Source organism: Juglans microcarpa x Juglans regia, chromosome 6D (assembly GCF_004785595.1).
Source record: "Juglans microcarpa x Juglans regia isolate MS1-56 chromosome 6D, Jm3101_v1.0, whole genome shotgun sequence".
Classification (NCBI taxonomy): domain Eukaryota; kingdom Viridiplantae; phylum Streptophyta; class Magnoliopsida; order Fagales; family Juglandaceae; genus Juglans; species Juglans microcarpa x Juglans regia.
Window position 1 is genome coordinate 15,323,523 of NC_054604.1, and position 15,894 is coordinate 15,339,416.

Consider the following 15,894-nt stretch of genomic DNA (forward strand, 5'->3'; position numbering starts at 1 on the left):
ATAAATATGAACTTGAAACTTGAACATAACATAACGTGAATATAACATGACATAACATGAACTTGAAACTTGACATCAACGTAAACTTGAACATAACATAACGTGAAACATGACTTGAACGTGAAATACATAAACTTGGAATCTTATTCAATAGACTTAATTAATAAAAGTGATCATACGGGTGCTACACGGGTCCCCTTGAGCAGTGTGTCCCTGCCGATTACAGCATCACAACACAGGTGTCTATACCAGCTGTGAGTGCTTTAATACGTACTCCACAGTTGTTGTGGCCCTACGTATTCTACGTGTCACAATTGCTGTGTTTCACGTAGTGTATGCTCCATAGTTGTTGTGGCCCCATACTTCATGCTCCACAATTGTTGTGGCCCCATGAATTGTTTGTGCCACACTTGCTGTGGACACACGTAACATAATGTGTGGCTCCATCGGCGTTAGTGCCTGGCGCGCTCCGGTGACCAGCTAGTTAGGCCCCATTCGCAACCTGTTGACTCTACTTCGTCAACCCAAGGAATTTCACACCTATTTAGACACTCCAGCGTGAACAAAGGAGTTCCACTAGGATATTACCCCATTCTAGCGCTTAGGGTCGTGATTGACATGAATAACTTAACTAGCATACATGACATTTCGTAAAGTGACGTGACATGAACATGACATAAACGACAGAAGTCCTGATGTAGCTTAACGTGATATGAACGTAAGACGACAGACATGACATAAAATGTAACAGACAACATTTTATAACATGGCATAACATGTAACAGACAATATTTCGTAACATAGCATAACATGTGATAGTGAATATTATGTGACATGATATACACGTAACAGATTGCATACGTAATGTGACGTACTTTTAACAGATAGTAACATGTGACAGAATATATTACCTAATAGATAAGATTTTCGTGACAGAATAATTCATGTAATAGATAAACATGTGATGACATGTCATATATAACAACATACGAACACAAATTGTAGTTCTCGTACCCATCACACATACACAGTAAACTGATAGTAAGTTAAGAGCTAACTTACCTCGATCGTCACGTTTTACGAGATTAAAGCGAGAAACACGAGGAACTGTAAGAGTGTATTTTAAAAGTTAGAACTTTAATTACTAACAATTAGAAATGTGAAAAGAGACAACTTAGAGTAAAATTACCATATTACCCTCTACATGTGGGAAAATGACTATTTTACCCATAACTTAAGGATTTCACATCCTAACTCTAGAAATTACCAAAATTTACATTCCTCATGTAAATTTTGTCCTAGACTCAAATATCAACTCAGAAAAATTTAAAACCATTTACAACTATGGAAAACTCACAATGGTCGAAACATGCATAGGTCATTCCTCTTGATTTTGGTTGCAATTTCTTCCGTCTTCAAAACCCATGATTAAACCAAAATCTTGTAACAAAGATCTTTCTATCCTAAGTTTAAAAATACACTTAAAATATCCATTAAGAAAAGCTAATCATCAACACCAAACTTTTTGTAAAAAGATCCAAACTTTTTAACAAAAAGGTAAACCCTTAAATCACAAGTTTTGGCCTTAATAAAAACATCTCCAAGAATTCCAAAAATACAAATCTTACTTCTAACACATTCATAACATCATCCTAAGATCAACCATGCTTTAAATCATCAAATAAAAACCACCAAAAATCACAAAACAACACTTGGAGTTTTTGGTTTTAAACATAGTCCAAAACAAAAACATTTCTCTCAACTACCTCTGATCAATCTCTTGATCTATGGCTTAAAGACATGTGATCTTCAAACTAAAACATCACATGGTGTAACAATGTGTCCTAAAGATGATCCAACCATCAAACTTAAAATCATATGGCTAAAATTCAACAAAACATGGATCTAACCCAAAAACATCAAATCTTATGCCAAACCGAAATCCTCTTGCATAGAAAATCATATCTTTAAAACTAATACTAAATATCTTTGAAATAACATCCTAACATGTATATAAGAGACTTAGGATCATCATATAAAAATATCAAAGCCTTTGGAATAAGATTAAACCATGAAATATTCAAACTTTCACAGAACAGAAACTGTTTTTCCACTTCCAGTTTTCAAGTTTCTAAAGTTAAGAAAATCTATCATCAAAATCTTTATTCAGGCAACAAAACCTCAATGGAAATTCTTAAACACATGCTAGCAACACTCCATAAATTTTTCGGACCAAGATATGTCCATTAGCTTGGTCAAAAATTTCAAAACATATCATACCTCTAGTTTCACGCCCAGAATGACTTTTCCATGGTTATAAATACTTTTGACTGACCAAATGAGCATGTATTGAGACTAGTAAGATATTTACCGAAACAAAACTCAAAGACGAACAACTTTTATGAAGGAGTCATCGTGAGAAAATACTTACAAAGGATCGAAAATGGCCACGTAAAAATACACAGAAATCTGCCCGATAGAGCGCTTTTGGGTTTCTCTCTAAGAACGGAGGAAAGAAGTGATAAAATGGAGAGAAGTGTGTCTTGCACAACTTTAGACTCCTGTAGGGGGAAGTTATGGGCTTGAAAGATCCTTGATTGGAGTTGGCTATGTGACATAAAGTGGAGAATAGTGAGAGGCATGGACTGCCTGCAACAGCTGTGAGAGATGGAGGTTGATGGAGTGGATTTCTCCTTCACATCAAGGCACTATTGGGTGCAGCCAATGGCAGTGGATGGTCTGCCATGTGGGGGAGGAAACTTCTCCAAGAAACTTTGCCAAGGTGGCCAATTTCGTGGGCCTTGGTGGGCCCCAACCAAGTGGGCTTCAATTTGGGGTTTAAAGGGGGTTTGGTTAGGGTTTGAGATGCTATCAATCCGAAAACCAATTTTTCTTGGCCCAATCAAATTTTCAAGGTTTAAAAGGTTGGATAATTATGTTATGACAAGGATTTGATTAATTAATAGCATGTGGAAGTGATTTAATCAAGTGATTAAACACAATGCGGATTAAAAAGGGTTTGGAGACCAACGTAGGGTTTGGGGAAACCGTTTAGGGTTTTGGTTTCAATCAAGCTTTTGGGGTTTCAATTGGATTCCAACCATTTAGGGTTTTGCTAGGGTTGAAACCCTCTTTGGTCTGGCACAATTTGGTTGCACAGATGAAACAAGGTTTTGCTTAGGTGGCATAATCTCACACCTTGATTTCCTTCACAAATCTATATAAAGGTTTCTCTTTGTGCCAAGTGTCTAATACCATCATTCACTATGTGTGGCTAAGATCTTGTCAAGTGTCCAAATAAAACTTCTCTAACCTAATTTGGACATTCCACACTGTGATTTTGAAAACACTGCACTAGGTGCACTTATCGAGGTTACTATTCACTCCAAAAAAATTGCATAAAAACTTAGTATTGAAAAATTCTAAATATTCATATTAACCTATAGTGAAAATCGTTTACCGAAATTCAACCCCAAAGTGCCCCTAAAAATAATTTCACAATTTCAAACAGTTGTTTCATCCGAAATTATGAAAATGGGTTATTGTGCCATAAAATCCTAAATAATCACCTGAGTCTAATGGCGTAGACCATAACGCATTCTGACACTTCTAACTACCTCAAATAATTAAACTCATAAATCTAGCACCATAGTGAGTGATAACACTGATTATGCTGACAGACTAAAACCTGAGCGATTGGTCGATTCGTAAAAACGTATGAGGTTTTCACGAGATTCCTAAGGTCAATAGAAATTCTACCAGTAAATTTCTTGTGGGCTGTTACACAACCCATAGAACTTTCTTTTGTTCTTTTATTTTTATTATTTTTATTTTCTAATAATTTGGATTTTGGATGCAAGTTTATTTAGCATGAATAAAGAGTTGAAAATTACAAACTACGGCTGATTCACCATGAAATCAGGGAAGTTCCTTTCATTTATTCAATCTTTCTCACTTTTGCATTACCATGAGGACATTGTTTAGTTTAAGTTTGGGGGTGTAAACTCCTATAGTCATTTGGTTTTCTTGTTTACTATTTATTTTTTTTGTAATTTTATAAATCTTGAGTTGTTGGATTCTCTTACCAAGTACGCATTTGTGTATGATTGAATTCTCTATAACTCTGAAATTTGTGATTGAGAATGGGATTGAGAAAAATTTTCAAAAATTTCTTTTATGTCAGGCAGAGTTTTGTGGGTACTTTGATTTAAATCTTTGACCTTGAACATAATTGAGCACATAGTCATTTTTTCTTTATTTCATTTTGTTTATGAAGAGAAGGAGTTGAATTAACTGGGTCAAGGAAGTTCAATCTTGCTTTGCTCTAGAATCCGTTGATGGATCCTTGAGGTGAAATCATAGTTGATACCAAATATTAGATAAATGATCTAGGCAAATTTTTTTGGTATAACCAAAAAGCTTTCCCAGTCGTCCTGATTATCATGCCATCATTGCATGGTGTATTTCTATAGTCAACCCCCTTGAGCTTTATTTTACATAAGTCTTTATTTGCTCTTTTAACTACATAAATCATTCCCGTTCTAAACCCGAAAAAACCATGATTTACCTTTTACAGTTTGAGAAAATATTTTGGTGGAAATCTACATTTAAAGATAAAGTTAGTTCAAAGGAAATTATGCTATATTTGATCAAAGTGTGTGAAAAAAAAATGATGAACGAAAAAAAAAAAGAAAAAGAAAAGAAGAGGTTGAAGATTTGAAAAGGTTACAAGACTTGCATAATTTTTTATATTTTATCATCTCTTAACTTTAAATTTTAGTCTAATTTTATTTAATTTTGTTGATTTTAGACTTTATTGTCATGATTTAAATTTATTTCAAATTTGAAGAAAATGAAGACCTAATTTTACAAGCCTATCGTCTAGGAGCTCTCTCTTTTAAATGAAGATATTATTTGAATATAGAAGCTGTTGAATACAAGAAAAAAAAAAAGCAAGCGGGACGAAAGGCTGGAAGGAATGCACGATACGGGCTTCTCTTGAAATGCACGCACGGACGAGACACAAAGTTTGAATTTTGAATTGGACTTTCCGGAAGAAAAAAAAAAAAAAAAAGAAAAAAAAAAAGAAAAGAGAAGAGAAGAGGGAACGCAGAGATAAAATAAAAAAAAAAAAAAAAAAAAAAAGGAAACCAGGCGCATGAAACGGAATGGATTGAAAGAGGTTTTTAAATTTGACTTTTCAACAGAGTAACGAAAAAGAAGAAAAAAAAAAAAAAAAAAGAACGGACGAAAAGAGAAAAAAAAGTAACGAAAAAAAGAAGAAACGTAGCAGAATGGAAAGGAAAGAACCAACGAAAAAAAAAAAAAAGAAATAGCGAGCGGAAGAAGAAAAAGAAGTAGACGACGCAGACCCGAAAATGATGTTTAGATTCACAGCCCATCTCAATTCATTTTATTACTATTTATTACTATTCATTAACTTTAACTCACAAATTTCACTATTATTCACAAGTCATCTCAACTCACCTTCGAATCCAAACGACGCCGTACGTGTTGGACACTGTGGACTGAGAGGCTTGGATAGTAAGGAGCATTTTTAGTATTTATTTTTTTCTATTTTTCTTTCAGAAAAATTATGGTGAATTTGTTTATGTTGAATTTAATTTTAGAATGAACTAAATTTTTTTTATTCTAAGAAAACGATATAATCTAGTTCCGAACTATATTTATTTTTCTATGCTAATTTCAAATAATTTTCTTTTATGTTTGTCTGATTTATTCTGAGCTTATTGCTTCTAATTAACTGACTATTAATTAGATGATTTTAATCTTATGATTTACTGTCGAAAGAGGGAATTATAGAATAGATCTTGGATATTTTGGCATAGATAAATATAGAGATCGAAAGACTTGTATGAACCTATGTAGTATTAAAATCATTGATCTTATTGCTTTCTTGCTTTATTAATTTGCATACTCTTGTGTAAAATGATGAACAAGAATAATTTTTAATTGACTATCGAAAGAGGCTTTTGAATGTTTGTGGAGATTTGCTAACAAACAGAGAGAATTAAATTTAATTAGTTAGATGAGTAAAGCATAGTGAGGAATTAGGTGAAATCGATTTCCTAGAAGTTTTCTTTCCCATTGATTTGATCTTTGAACAATATCTTTCTTTTCCTTTGAGTATTTTCTTTGAATTAATTTTATTTTAATTTGCAATTACAAAAATCTTATTGACTTTTCTAAATAAAGTCGAGATTAGTATAATTTTAGTATTTGTCAAAAATAAGTTACCAATCCCTGAGGACGATACTCTTCTCATCACTTTACTATAAAACTACGATATTGTGCACTTACAGTTTTGCACCGATCAAATTTTTGGCACTGTTGCCGGGGATTGATTTCTTCTTATTTTTGCTAATTTTGATGCAAAGTAATCTTGGTTTTAATTTAGAATTTTATTTTACTTTATTTTATTTTATTTTCTCTCCAGGTGTGTTTTTACTTCCACCTACTCCTTGGTAATTCCCCTGCCCTCTATGGATACCAGATTCTGTGTTGGTAGCAAGGAAGTTTTTCACCATTTTTTTGCTAGGCTTCAGGTGCTCCTCTTGTAACTTAGCCAAACTAAAAGCAGCTAACAGATCTGGAGGATTGAACATTCTCACCTAAAATCTAATTTCATTCTTTAGGCCATTTAGAAAACAACTAAGTTAGTGAGAATCTGATTGCCTACGTAGTCTGTTGGAAATTGCCTCAAACTCCACCTTATACTCCTCCACTAAACCAGTTTGTCTTAGTCTAGTTAAGGTCTCCATAAGGTCATCATATGAGTTTTGGATCAAATCTAGCCAGAAAAACCCTTACAAAACCCTCACAATCAATTATAGTTCTCACAATCAATGATAGTTCCAGTACTCTCAATATCCTGAAACCATACTATGGTCTTTCCTTCCATGTGAAAGGAAGCTAGCCGTAGTTTGTGGTGAGGAGGTGTATTATAGAATAAGAAAAATTGGTTTACCTTATAGAGCCACCCTAATGGGTCCTTTCCTTGAAAAGAAGGAAAACTAATCTTGACAGATCTGGCTATTATCTCCCCATTCACCTCTCCAAACCCTTCCTACCTGTTGAGATTCACCCCCGATGAGGACTCCTCTCTATTAGGATCTGCATTTTTCTTCTGTAATTCAACTGTTAATGCTGCTAACTGCTGCACCACAACATCTGATTGTCGTTTCAAGGCTAATACCTCTGTTTCCAATATTTTCAGCTGCGATTCAATAGACTTCTTCAGCCCACTTAGACCTTCCTGCAACTGATTGATGCGAGTTCCCTCGGCCATGGTGGTTTAGCCGATGCCAAGGAATAACCTGGCTCTGATACCAACTGTTACACGCCTGTTAGAACAATTCAAGAATTTACCCACATCGAGGGTGAGCACCTCCAGAGACTATGAGAGAAAAGAGAATTTGAGAAAAATGATTTATGTACTCATATTCGATAACGGACTCCTCCCACCACAATTCCTTATATCTGACATAACAAACTCTAGGAAAACTCTAACATGCACTGTGCGTAACACTTAAGGAAATAGCAGACATATCTAAAATGGGCTTATAAGCCTACTCGTAGGCCAGAGGCCTTACAGACTCTAATAAAAGACAAAACAACCCAAAGCAATTAAAGACTACATGTAATCAATTAAAATAACGATTTTTAATGAATCCCCTAACATGATCTAGCGAAGGTCGTCGACGAAGGAATTTCAACACCACAGAAAATCTAAACGGTTCTGTCGACTTATTAATCTCAGCTTTAGAGAAAAGAAAAAACATTTCACCATCATTGAAACGTGGTTCTCTAAAAGGGAGATCAATCTCAGGTAAAGGTCGTTGCCTATTAACCACAATATCCACGTAACATCGTCCCGCCCCAGGAACCTCAGTTGCCCCAGCCAATCCCGATCCCACATTCATCACCCCCTTATTCCCCTGAGTTGAACCAGTCAACCCCAGCATCGAAAATTGGAGTCATCTAAAACAAAACACATATTCATGATTATTGGTGTTGGATATCGTGTCCGGTAACTGTTTTCTTGCCTGTGTCATTTTGTTTCTAGTCTATGTTTTCTTACATTTTCAACATTCCTTAATTGTTGGGTATCTAGTCTTTCGTGCTCGAGTTTTTATTGTGAATGAGTTTCAATCATTCGCACTATAAAATATGGTCTTCGACTATTTCATCAACTTGCAGTATTCAAAGTTTGTCAAGCCAGCTTTTGATAATTTTATTCTTCCATCAAAGAAGTATGTATGTCGATGTCATCATACCCCGGGGTGGTGAGAATCATGTTGCAATCGATTTAATTGTGCAGCATATCCGCACAAAGCTTGGCCAGCAAAACCTCTGCAAGATATATCCCAATTTGAATGTAATTCTTTCTACGTTCCAGGTATTTGTCATCTTTTCTTCTTTCTATCGAATAATAGGAAATTGCTTTGTTTTGTGAGTTACACTGGATATTACTCTGATAGCATAACGATGGGTGAGTATTAATCCCAGCAATTATGATTTTCATTGGGTGCATAGAACTGTGAAATGTTATGAGAGACGAGTACAACAAATATTACATGAGATAGAATCCAGCTACATAGTGTGCGCCTGAGTTTCCTAATTTTCTCAAATTGAGCTTCATTTTATATTTCCCTGGTGCTTTATGTAATGCAGGGATCTATTTTACAGATAAGAGGCATGCACACACTGATTCGTGACAAGGAAATAGCAAAACATGACTTTGTTTTTTACTCGGATCGTCTAATTCGTCTGGTATGAAGTGCCTAACTTGTTTACACCAAGGACCATTAGTTTAGTGTCTAAGCAATTCTAAGAACCCTTAATTTTCAGGTGGTGGAACACGGTCTTGGTTACTTGCCTTTCACAGAGAAGCAAGTAATCACTCCTACATGTGTGTTTAGGGGGGAGGGATGAAAAATGAAAATGGTACGACTCAAATCTGTTTATTATGGCAAACAAAAAAATTGCACTTCATTGAAGGGCACACTCGGGATGAACTGCAACAAGTATTATCTATACTCAGTGCTGCTATGTTAAACTCTGCTGTAAATCACTTAGAATATCTTGTCATTCTATTCCAGGATCAGTGTACACTAGAGTTAATTTCTGCAAGAAATTATGTGGTGTATCCATTATTCGAAGGTGAGCACAGAATCAAGTGTTGTTTTGTTGTTGGGGTTCATTGGTTTTTGATTAGAGAAGAACCTCTCTTCGTTTGATGGAGGAATTTATGTCCTTTTTTAATCAATCTAGCAATTGAAAGTATCAGCATGTAACTAATTTTCTAAACTATTAATATTTTCAGTGGAGAGAGCATGGAGAACGCACTACGTGCATGCTGTAAAGGAATTAAAATTGGAAAAATCCTCATCCACCGCTCAGGTGACAATGGGAAACAGGTGTTATTAACACACAACTTGAAATGTGTATTTATTGAGTTCTAATTCTGAAATGTGAAAAGGAGTTCCCTTCATATATCAAACAAACACTCCTTCCTCTTCCATGCAGCTAATATATGAGAAGCTTCCAAAAGATATTTCACAACGGCATGTGCTCCTTTTGGATCCAGTTCTTGCTACTGGTGACCATTCAACTTGAATCATATCATTATCATAATAAACATTTATATATATATATATATATAATTATAGTTATGTGGATGCAACAAGAGACAGAGCTTACTTATTGCAGGTAATTCTGCCATCCAAGCAATTGGACTTCTTGTACGAAAGGGAGTCCCAGAGTCTCAAATTATATTCCTCAACCTCATATCTGTGAGTTAGCTGCTTCCTCAATGAGTCCAGATTTATTTTTGGTTCTTCTAACTTTTCCTCCATTTCCATGCTGAAATGTAAAACTAAAATCAGTGAATTTTTTTTTTTTTTTTTGGGGTTAATGAATTCAGGCTCCGGAGGGTATACATCGAGTATATAAACAGTTTCCATCACTAAAAATCGTGACTTCAGAGATTGACGTGGCATTAAATGATGAATTCCATGTGGTACCGGGGATGGGAGACTTTGGTGACCGCTACTTTGGAACTGATGACGTTTAGCTAGCTTCTTCTTTGCATGATGAGACAACAAAGGACTTTTAACAGAATACCAATAAGTTCTTATAAAAAATAAATAATATCACTTGGCAACATCATTCCATCCAGTAAGAAACAAGTGAGGAATTATGAATACCTTGGGTTCTCATATTCCCATTTAGGAAAGGTAAACTGTGTTGTGTTTCTGATCCAAACATTGAACACAGCTCCGTCAAACTAAGGCTGGAAATATATTTCTCTCAAGTTTGTAAAGTAGGAACTGCACTGCAAGTAATTAGACGCTTTTTTACCATCTCATTTTGCAATTCAATGGCTTCATCCACTTTTCCCAACTCATAATACTTCCTCAATAGACATATACACAGAATCTCATCAGGACGGAGACCCCTCTGAATCATCTCATCAAACAGCTCTTTTGCTCATTGCACCTCGCCACACCGAGAAAAATCCAAAATCAAGGAAGTATATGCCGACAGATCAAACTCCATACCCAAATCAATCATTATGTCTCACAAATTCAAAGCTTCCTGAAGATTACCATGCTTTAAGTTCCCATCAATTAAAGCTGTGTAAGAACTTCTATCAGGAATCACACCCTTGTCCAGCATTTCATCAAACAACCTCTTGGCTGTTTCAATACTATTATTTTTACAATGACCATCAATTAACGCTGTATAAACTGCAACATCAGGTTGCATACCAATGTCGTTCATGCTATTAAAATACTTGATTGCCTCTTCAACCAATCCCATTTTGTACAAACCATCAATTAGTGCACAATAAGTAACAACACTGACCTCAATATTCAAGTCATGTAACTCCTGCAGCAGATTGAGAGCCTCTGCAGTTTTTCCTGTGATACCCCATATGATATGGATAAGGGTAGGTGGTGTATGAGATCCCACATTGCTTGAGAAGGAGAAGTTCTTGCTCTTTATAAGGTTCTAGTGGAGCTCCAATTGTATCATTGACTAGTCCTTTTGGAGTATAGGCCATGTGGTTTGGGCCTTCCATTGGGGCGTTACAAATGGTATCAGAGCTATCCCAACCAGAAATGTGGGACTTGAGCCGTGCCACCTATAATGGACAGGCCCGACGACGTCGGGAATTTAAGGGGGTAGATTGTGATACCCCATATGATATGTATAAGGATAGGTGGTGTATGGGATCCCACATTGCTTGGGAAGGAGAAGTTCTTGCTCTTTATAAGGTTCCAATGGGGCTCTAATTGTATCATTGACTAGTCCTTTTGGAGTATAGGCCATGTGGTTTGGGCCTTCCATTGGGGCGTTACAAATGGTATCAGAGCTATCCCAACCAGAAATGTGGGACTTGAGCCGTGCCACCTATAATGGACAGGCCCGACGACGTCGGGAATTTAAGGGGGGTAGATTGTGATACCCCATATGATATGTATAAGGATAGGTGGTGTATGGGATCCCACATTGCTTGGGAAGGAGAAGTTCTTGCTCTTTATAAGGTTCCAATGGGGCTCTAATTGTATCATTGACTAGTCCTTTTGGAGTATAGGCCATGTGGTTTGGGCCTTCCATTGGGGCGTTACAAATGGTATCAGAGCTATCCCAACCAGAAATGTGGGACTTGAGCCGTGCCACCTATAATGGACAGGCCCGACGACGTCGGGAATTTAAGGGGGGTAGATTGTGATACCCCATATGATATGTATAAGGATAGGTGGTGTATGGGATCCCACATTGCTTGGGAAGGAGAAGTTCTTGCTCTTTATAAGGTTCCAATGGGGCTCTAATTGTATCATTGACTAGTCCTTTTGGAGTATAGGCCATGTGGTTTGGGCCTTCCATTGGGGCGTTACAAATGGTATCAGAGCTATCCCAACCAGAAATGTGGGACTTGAGCCGTGCCACCTATAATGGACAGGCCCGACGACGTCGGGAATTTAAGGGGGGTAGATTGTGATACCCCATATGATATGTATAAGGATAGGTGGTGTATGGGATCCCACATTGCTTGGGAAGGAGAAGTTCTTGCTCTTTATAAGGTTCCAATGGAGCTCCAATTGTATCATTGACTAGTCCTTTTGGAGTATAGGCCATGTGGTTTGGGCCTTCCATTGGGGCGTTACAAATGGTATCAGAGCTATCCCAACCAGAAATGTGGGACTTGAGCCGTGCCACCTATAATGGACAGGCCCGACGACGTCGGGAATTTAAGGGGGGTAGATTGTGATACCCCATATGATATGTATAAGGATAGGTGGTGTATGGGATCCCACATTGCTTGGGAAGGAGAAGTTCTTGCTCTTTATAAGGTTCCAATGGGGCTCTAATTGTATCATTGACTAGTCCTTTTGGAGTATAGGCCATGTGGTTTGGGCCTTCCATTGGGGCGTTACAAATGGTATCAGAGACTATCCCAACAAGAAATGTGGGACTTGAGCCGTGCCACCTACAATGGACAGGCCCGACGAGGACGTCGGGAATTTAAGGGGGGTAGATTGTGATACCCCATATGATATGGATAAGGGTAGGTGGTGTATGAGATCCCACATTGCTTGGGAAGGAGAAGTTCTTGCTCTTTATAAGGTTCTAGTGGAGCTCCAATTGTATCATTGACTAGTCCTTTTGGAGTATAAGCCATGTGGTTGGGCCTTCCATTGGGGCGTTACAAATGGTATCAGAGACTATCCCAACCAGAAATGTGGGACTTGAGCCGTGCCACCTACAATGGACAGGCCCGACGAGGACGTCGGGAATTTAAGGGGGGTAGATTGTGATACCCCATATGATATGGATAAGGGTAGGTGGTGTATGAGATCCCACATTGCTTGGGAAGGAGAAGTTCTTGCTCTTTATAAGGTTCTAGTGGAGCTCCAATTGTATCATTGACTAGTCCTTTTGGAGTATAGGCCATGTGGTTTGGGCCTTCCATTGGGGCGTTACATTTCCTGCCTTGAAATAAGCATCCATGAGGGTTGTGTATATAAAATGGTCAGGAATTACTCCAGCTTTCAGCATTGCCTGAAAGATTTCTTCTGCTGCCTTTATCCTCCCACCTTTACATAGACCATCCACTAGAGCTGTGTAGGTGACAATGTTCAAGTCAACTCCTGCCTGCATCATCTCATTAGCCAGCTCCAAAGCATCATTTAGATTGCCGAATTTACACTTGCATCAATAAGAGAACTAGAAGTAAATTCATGGGGCAGAAGACCAACACGTCTCATGTAAACAAAAAATTTAATTGCCTCTTGCATCATCCCTTCCTTACAAAATGCATCAATTAATGTGCTAGAAGTTACAACATCCAGTACCACCCCATTGATCTTCATCTCATGGAGAAACTCAAAAGCTCAAGGCATTCTTTCAAATTTACAAAAAGAATCAATTAAAGCATTATATGTTATTACATTATGTTCGAAACCTGCATCCTTCATTTCTTCAAATATACTAACCGATTCATCCAAGAATCCAAACTTTCCATATCCATTAATAAGAGAATTATATGTGACAACATCGAGCATAAGGCCAGTTTGTTTCATTTTTTCGAACAATCTTCTAGCGGTTCCCAAATCTCCTCATTTGCACATACTGTATATCATTATATTATATGTGATAGCCGAAGGACTAATTCCAGCCCCAACCATATCTTTAAAAAACTTCCTCGACAATTCCCTCTTTCCTGCCTTTTCATGTCCATCAATAAGAGAATTATATATAAAAACATCGGGCATAAGGCTAGTTTGTTTCATTTTTTTGAACAAGCTTCTAGCGGCTTCCAAATCTCCTCCTTTGCACATACTGGATATCATCATATTAGATGTGAAAACCAGAGGACTAAATCCAGCCCCAACCATATCTTTAAAAAACTTCATCGACAATTCCCTCTTGCCTACCTTTTCAGATCCATCAATAAGAGAAGTATATGTGAAAACAAGAGTAAGTGCGATGGGAGATGATGGTGCAAATGGAGCGTGTTATGTCGTGGCAACAAAATTGCAATGGGCGAGGAAAGAAGAATAAATAAATTTTATAAATTTTTTCAGTGTATATAACTAATTTTAATATCTAATTTTGAAACTTTATAAGTCATTGTTAGTTGTTAATTGATGGTGTGTAATATGATACAATTGGTATTTTTTTAATTTTATGAAATTAGTATTTCTGATCTGTACGTTCGAAAGTAAATAAAAAACGTTCAAACCTTGGTTCACATTCGAACCAACGTTCAAATGTAATTATACAAAATTATAACATAACATTTGAACGTTCGAACGTACTCACACTCAAATGAACAAAACGTTCGAATATTTAAACGATTAATGTTTGAACAAACCTCCAAACGTACCATTTGCGTTCGAACACTTCTTCGTTAACATTCGAACTAACGTCCGAACGTTATACCCATTATGTTCAAACAATGATTCGTTATTACAATTAACGTTCGGACGTATAAACGTTCGATCGTAAATATGATACATTCAAAATATAATTAACGAACGTCAACTTCTAACATTCGAACGACAATCGGTCAGGTTGACGTTCGAATGTTACTTTCTAAGACAGATGGTCGGTGCAAAACTGCAAGTGCATAGTATCGTAGTTTTATAGTAAAGTAATGAGAACAGTATCGTCCTCAGAGATTAGTAACTTACTTTTGACAAATACTGAAATTATACTAATTTTAACTTTATTTAGAAAAGTCACTAAAATTTTTGTAATTGCAAATTAAAATAACATTAATTCAAAGAAAATACTCAAAGAAAAAGAAAGATATTGTTCGAAAATCAAATCAATGGGAAAGAAAACTTCTAGGAAATTGATTTCACCTAATTCCTTACTATGATTTACTCATATAACTAATTGAATTTAATTCTCTCTATTTGTTAGCAAATCTCCACGAACATCCAAAAGCTTCTTTCGATAATCAGTTGGAAATTATTCTTGTTCATCATGTTACACAAGAGTATGCAAATTAATAAAGTAAGAAAGTAATAAGATCAATGATTTTAATACTATATAGGTCCATACAAGTCTTTCGATCTCTATATTTACCTATGCCGAAATATCCAAGATCTATCCTATAATTTCCTCTTTCGACAGTAAATCACAAGATTACAATCATCTAATTAATGGCCAGTTAATTAGAAGCAATAAGCTCAGAATAAATTAGACAAATATAGAAGAGAATTACTTCAAATTAACATAGAAAAGCAAGCATAGTTCAGAACTAGATTACATCGTTTTCCTAGAATAAAGAAAATTTAGTTCATGCTAAAAATTAAATTTAACATAAACGAATTCACCATAATTTTTCTGAAAGAAGAATAGAAGAAAATGAACATTGAAAATGCTCCTCGTAGTCCGTAGTGTCGTCCCTTGCAAGCCGCAGCGTCTGAAATGAAAAAATCCAAAGAAATGCCCCTCTGAAAAAAAAAACTCTCAATTTCATTCTAATGATATGCTTAAATAGGGTAGGAAAGAAACCCTAATATCTTCATATTCCCGCACACAAAATCGCCTAAATTTTAGGACTCAACTTGGCAGCCACGTACGCACTTCAGGAGTTCAAATTTAGAAAACCTTATTAGAAATAACTTTGTATCCCTTTAAGATAGCTTTCCAACACATCAAGAATAGCATCAATCCGATATTTGAGTGGAAAGTTATGATTAAAATACTAAAATGTGTCAATGTTGTCTCCTAGCGCGTTTTGGACTCTGATCCGAATTACTTTCAAACCCCATCATTATCCTTATTTGAAGAGTCCTACACTCATTGAAAGTTCTTAGGTTGTTCTAACGTCTTTCCCACTTGAAAGTC

General features: G+C 36.3%; 1 protein-coding gene and 1 pseudogene across 1 annotated transcript; one reads left to right on the top strand and one right to left on the bottom strand.

Annotated features, from left to right (window-relative positions):
- Positions 1-8,275: 8,275 nt before the first annotated feature.
- Positions 8,276-10,172, top strand: LOC121235410 (uridine kinase-like protein 3). Its single transcript, XM_041131755.1, has 8 exons — positions 8,276-8,419; positions 8,710-8,793; positions 8,872-8,932; positions 9,022-9,183; positions 9,347-9,423; positions 9,550-9,622; positions 9,733-9,815; positions 9,947-10,172. The coding sequence occupies exons 1-8, from the start codon at positions 8,276-8,278 to the stop codon at positions 10,094-10,096; spliced, it is 834 nt and encodes a 277-aa protein (XP_040987689.1). The 3' UTR covers positions 10,097-10,172.
- LOC121235411 lies at positions 10,167-13,928 on the bottom strand (annotated as a pseudogene).
- Between the last annotated feature and the right edge of the window lie 1,966 nt (positions 13,929-15,894).

Coding starts and splice junctions, on each gene's coding strand:
- LOC121235410 (XM_041131755.1), top strand. CDS start 8,276: ATGTATGTCGATGTCATCATACCCCGGGGTGGTGAGAATCATGTTGCA. Junction 8,420..8,709: donor TAATTCTTTCTACGTTCCAG/GTATTTGTCATC, acceptor TCTATTTTACAG/ATAAGAGGCATGCACACACT. Junction 8,933..9,021: donor GCAAGTAATCACTCCTACAT/GTGTGTTTAGGG, acceptor ACTTCATTGAAG/GGCACACTCGGGATGAACTG.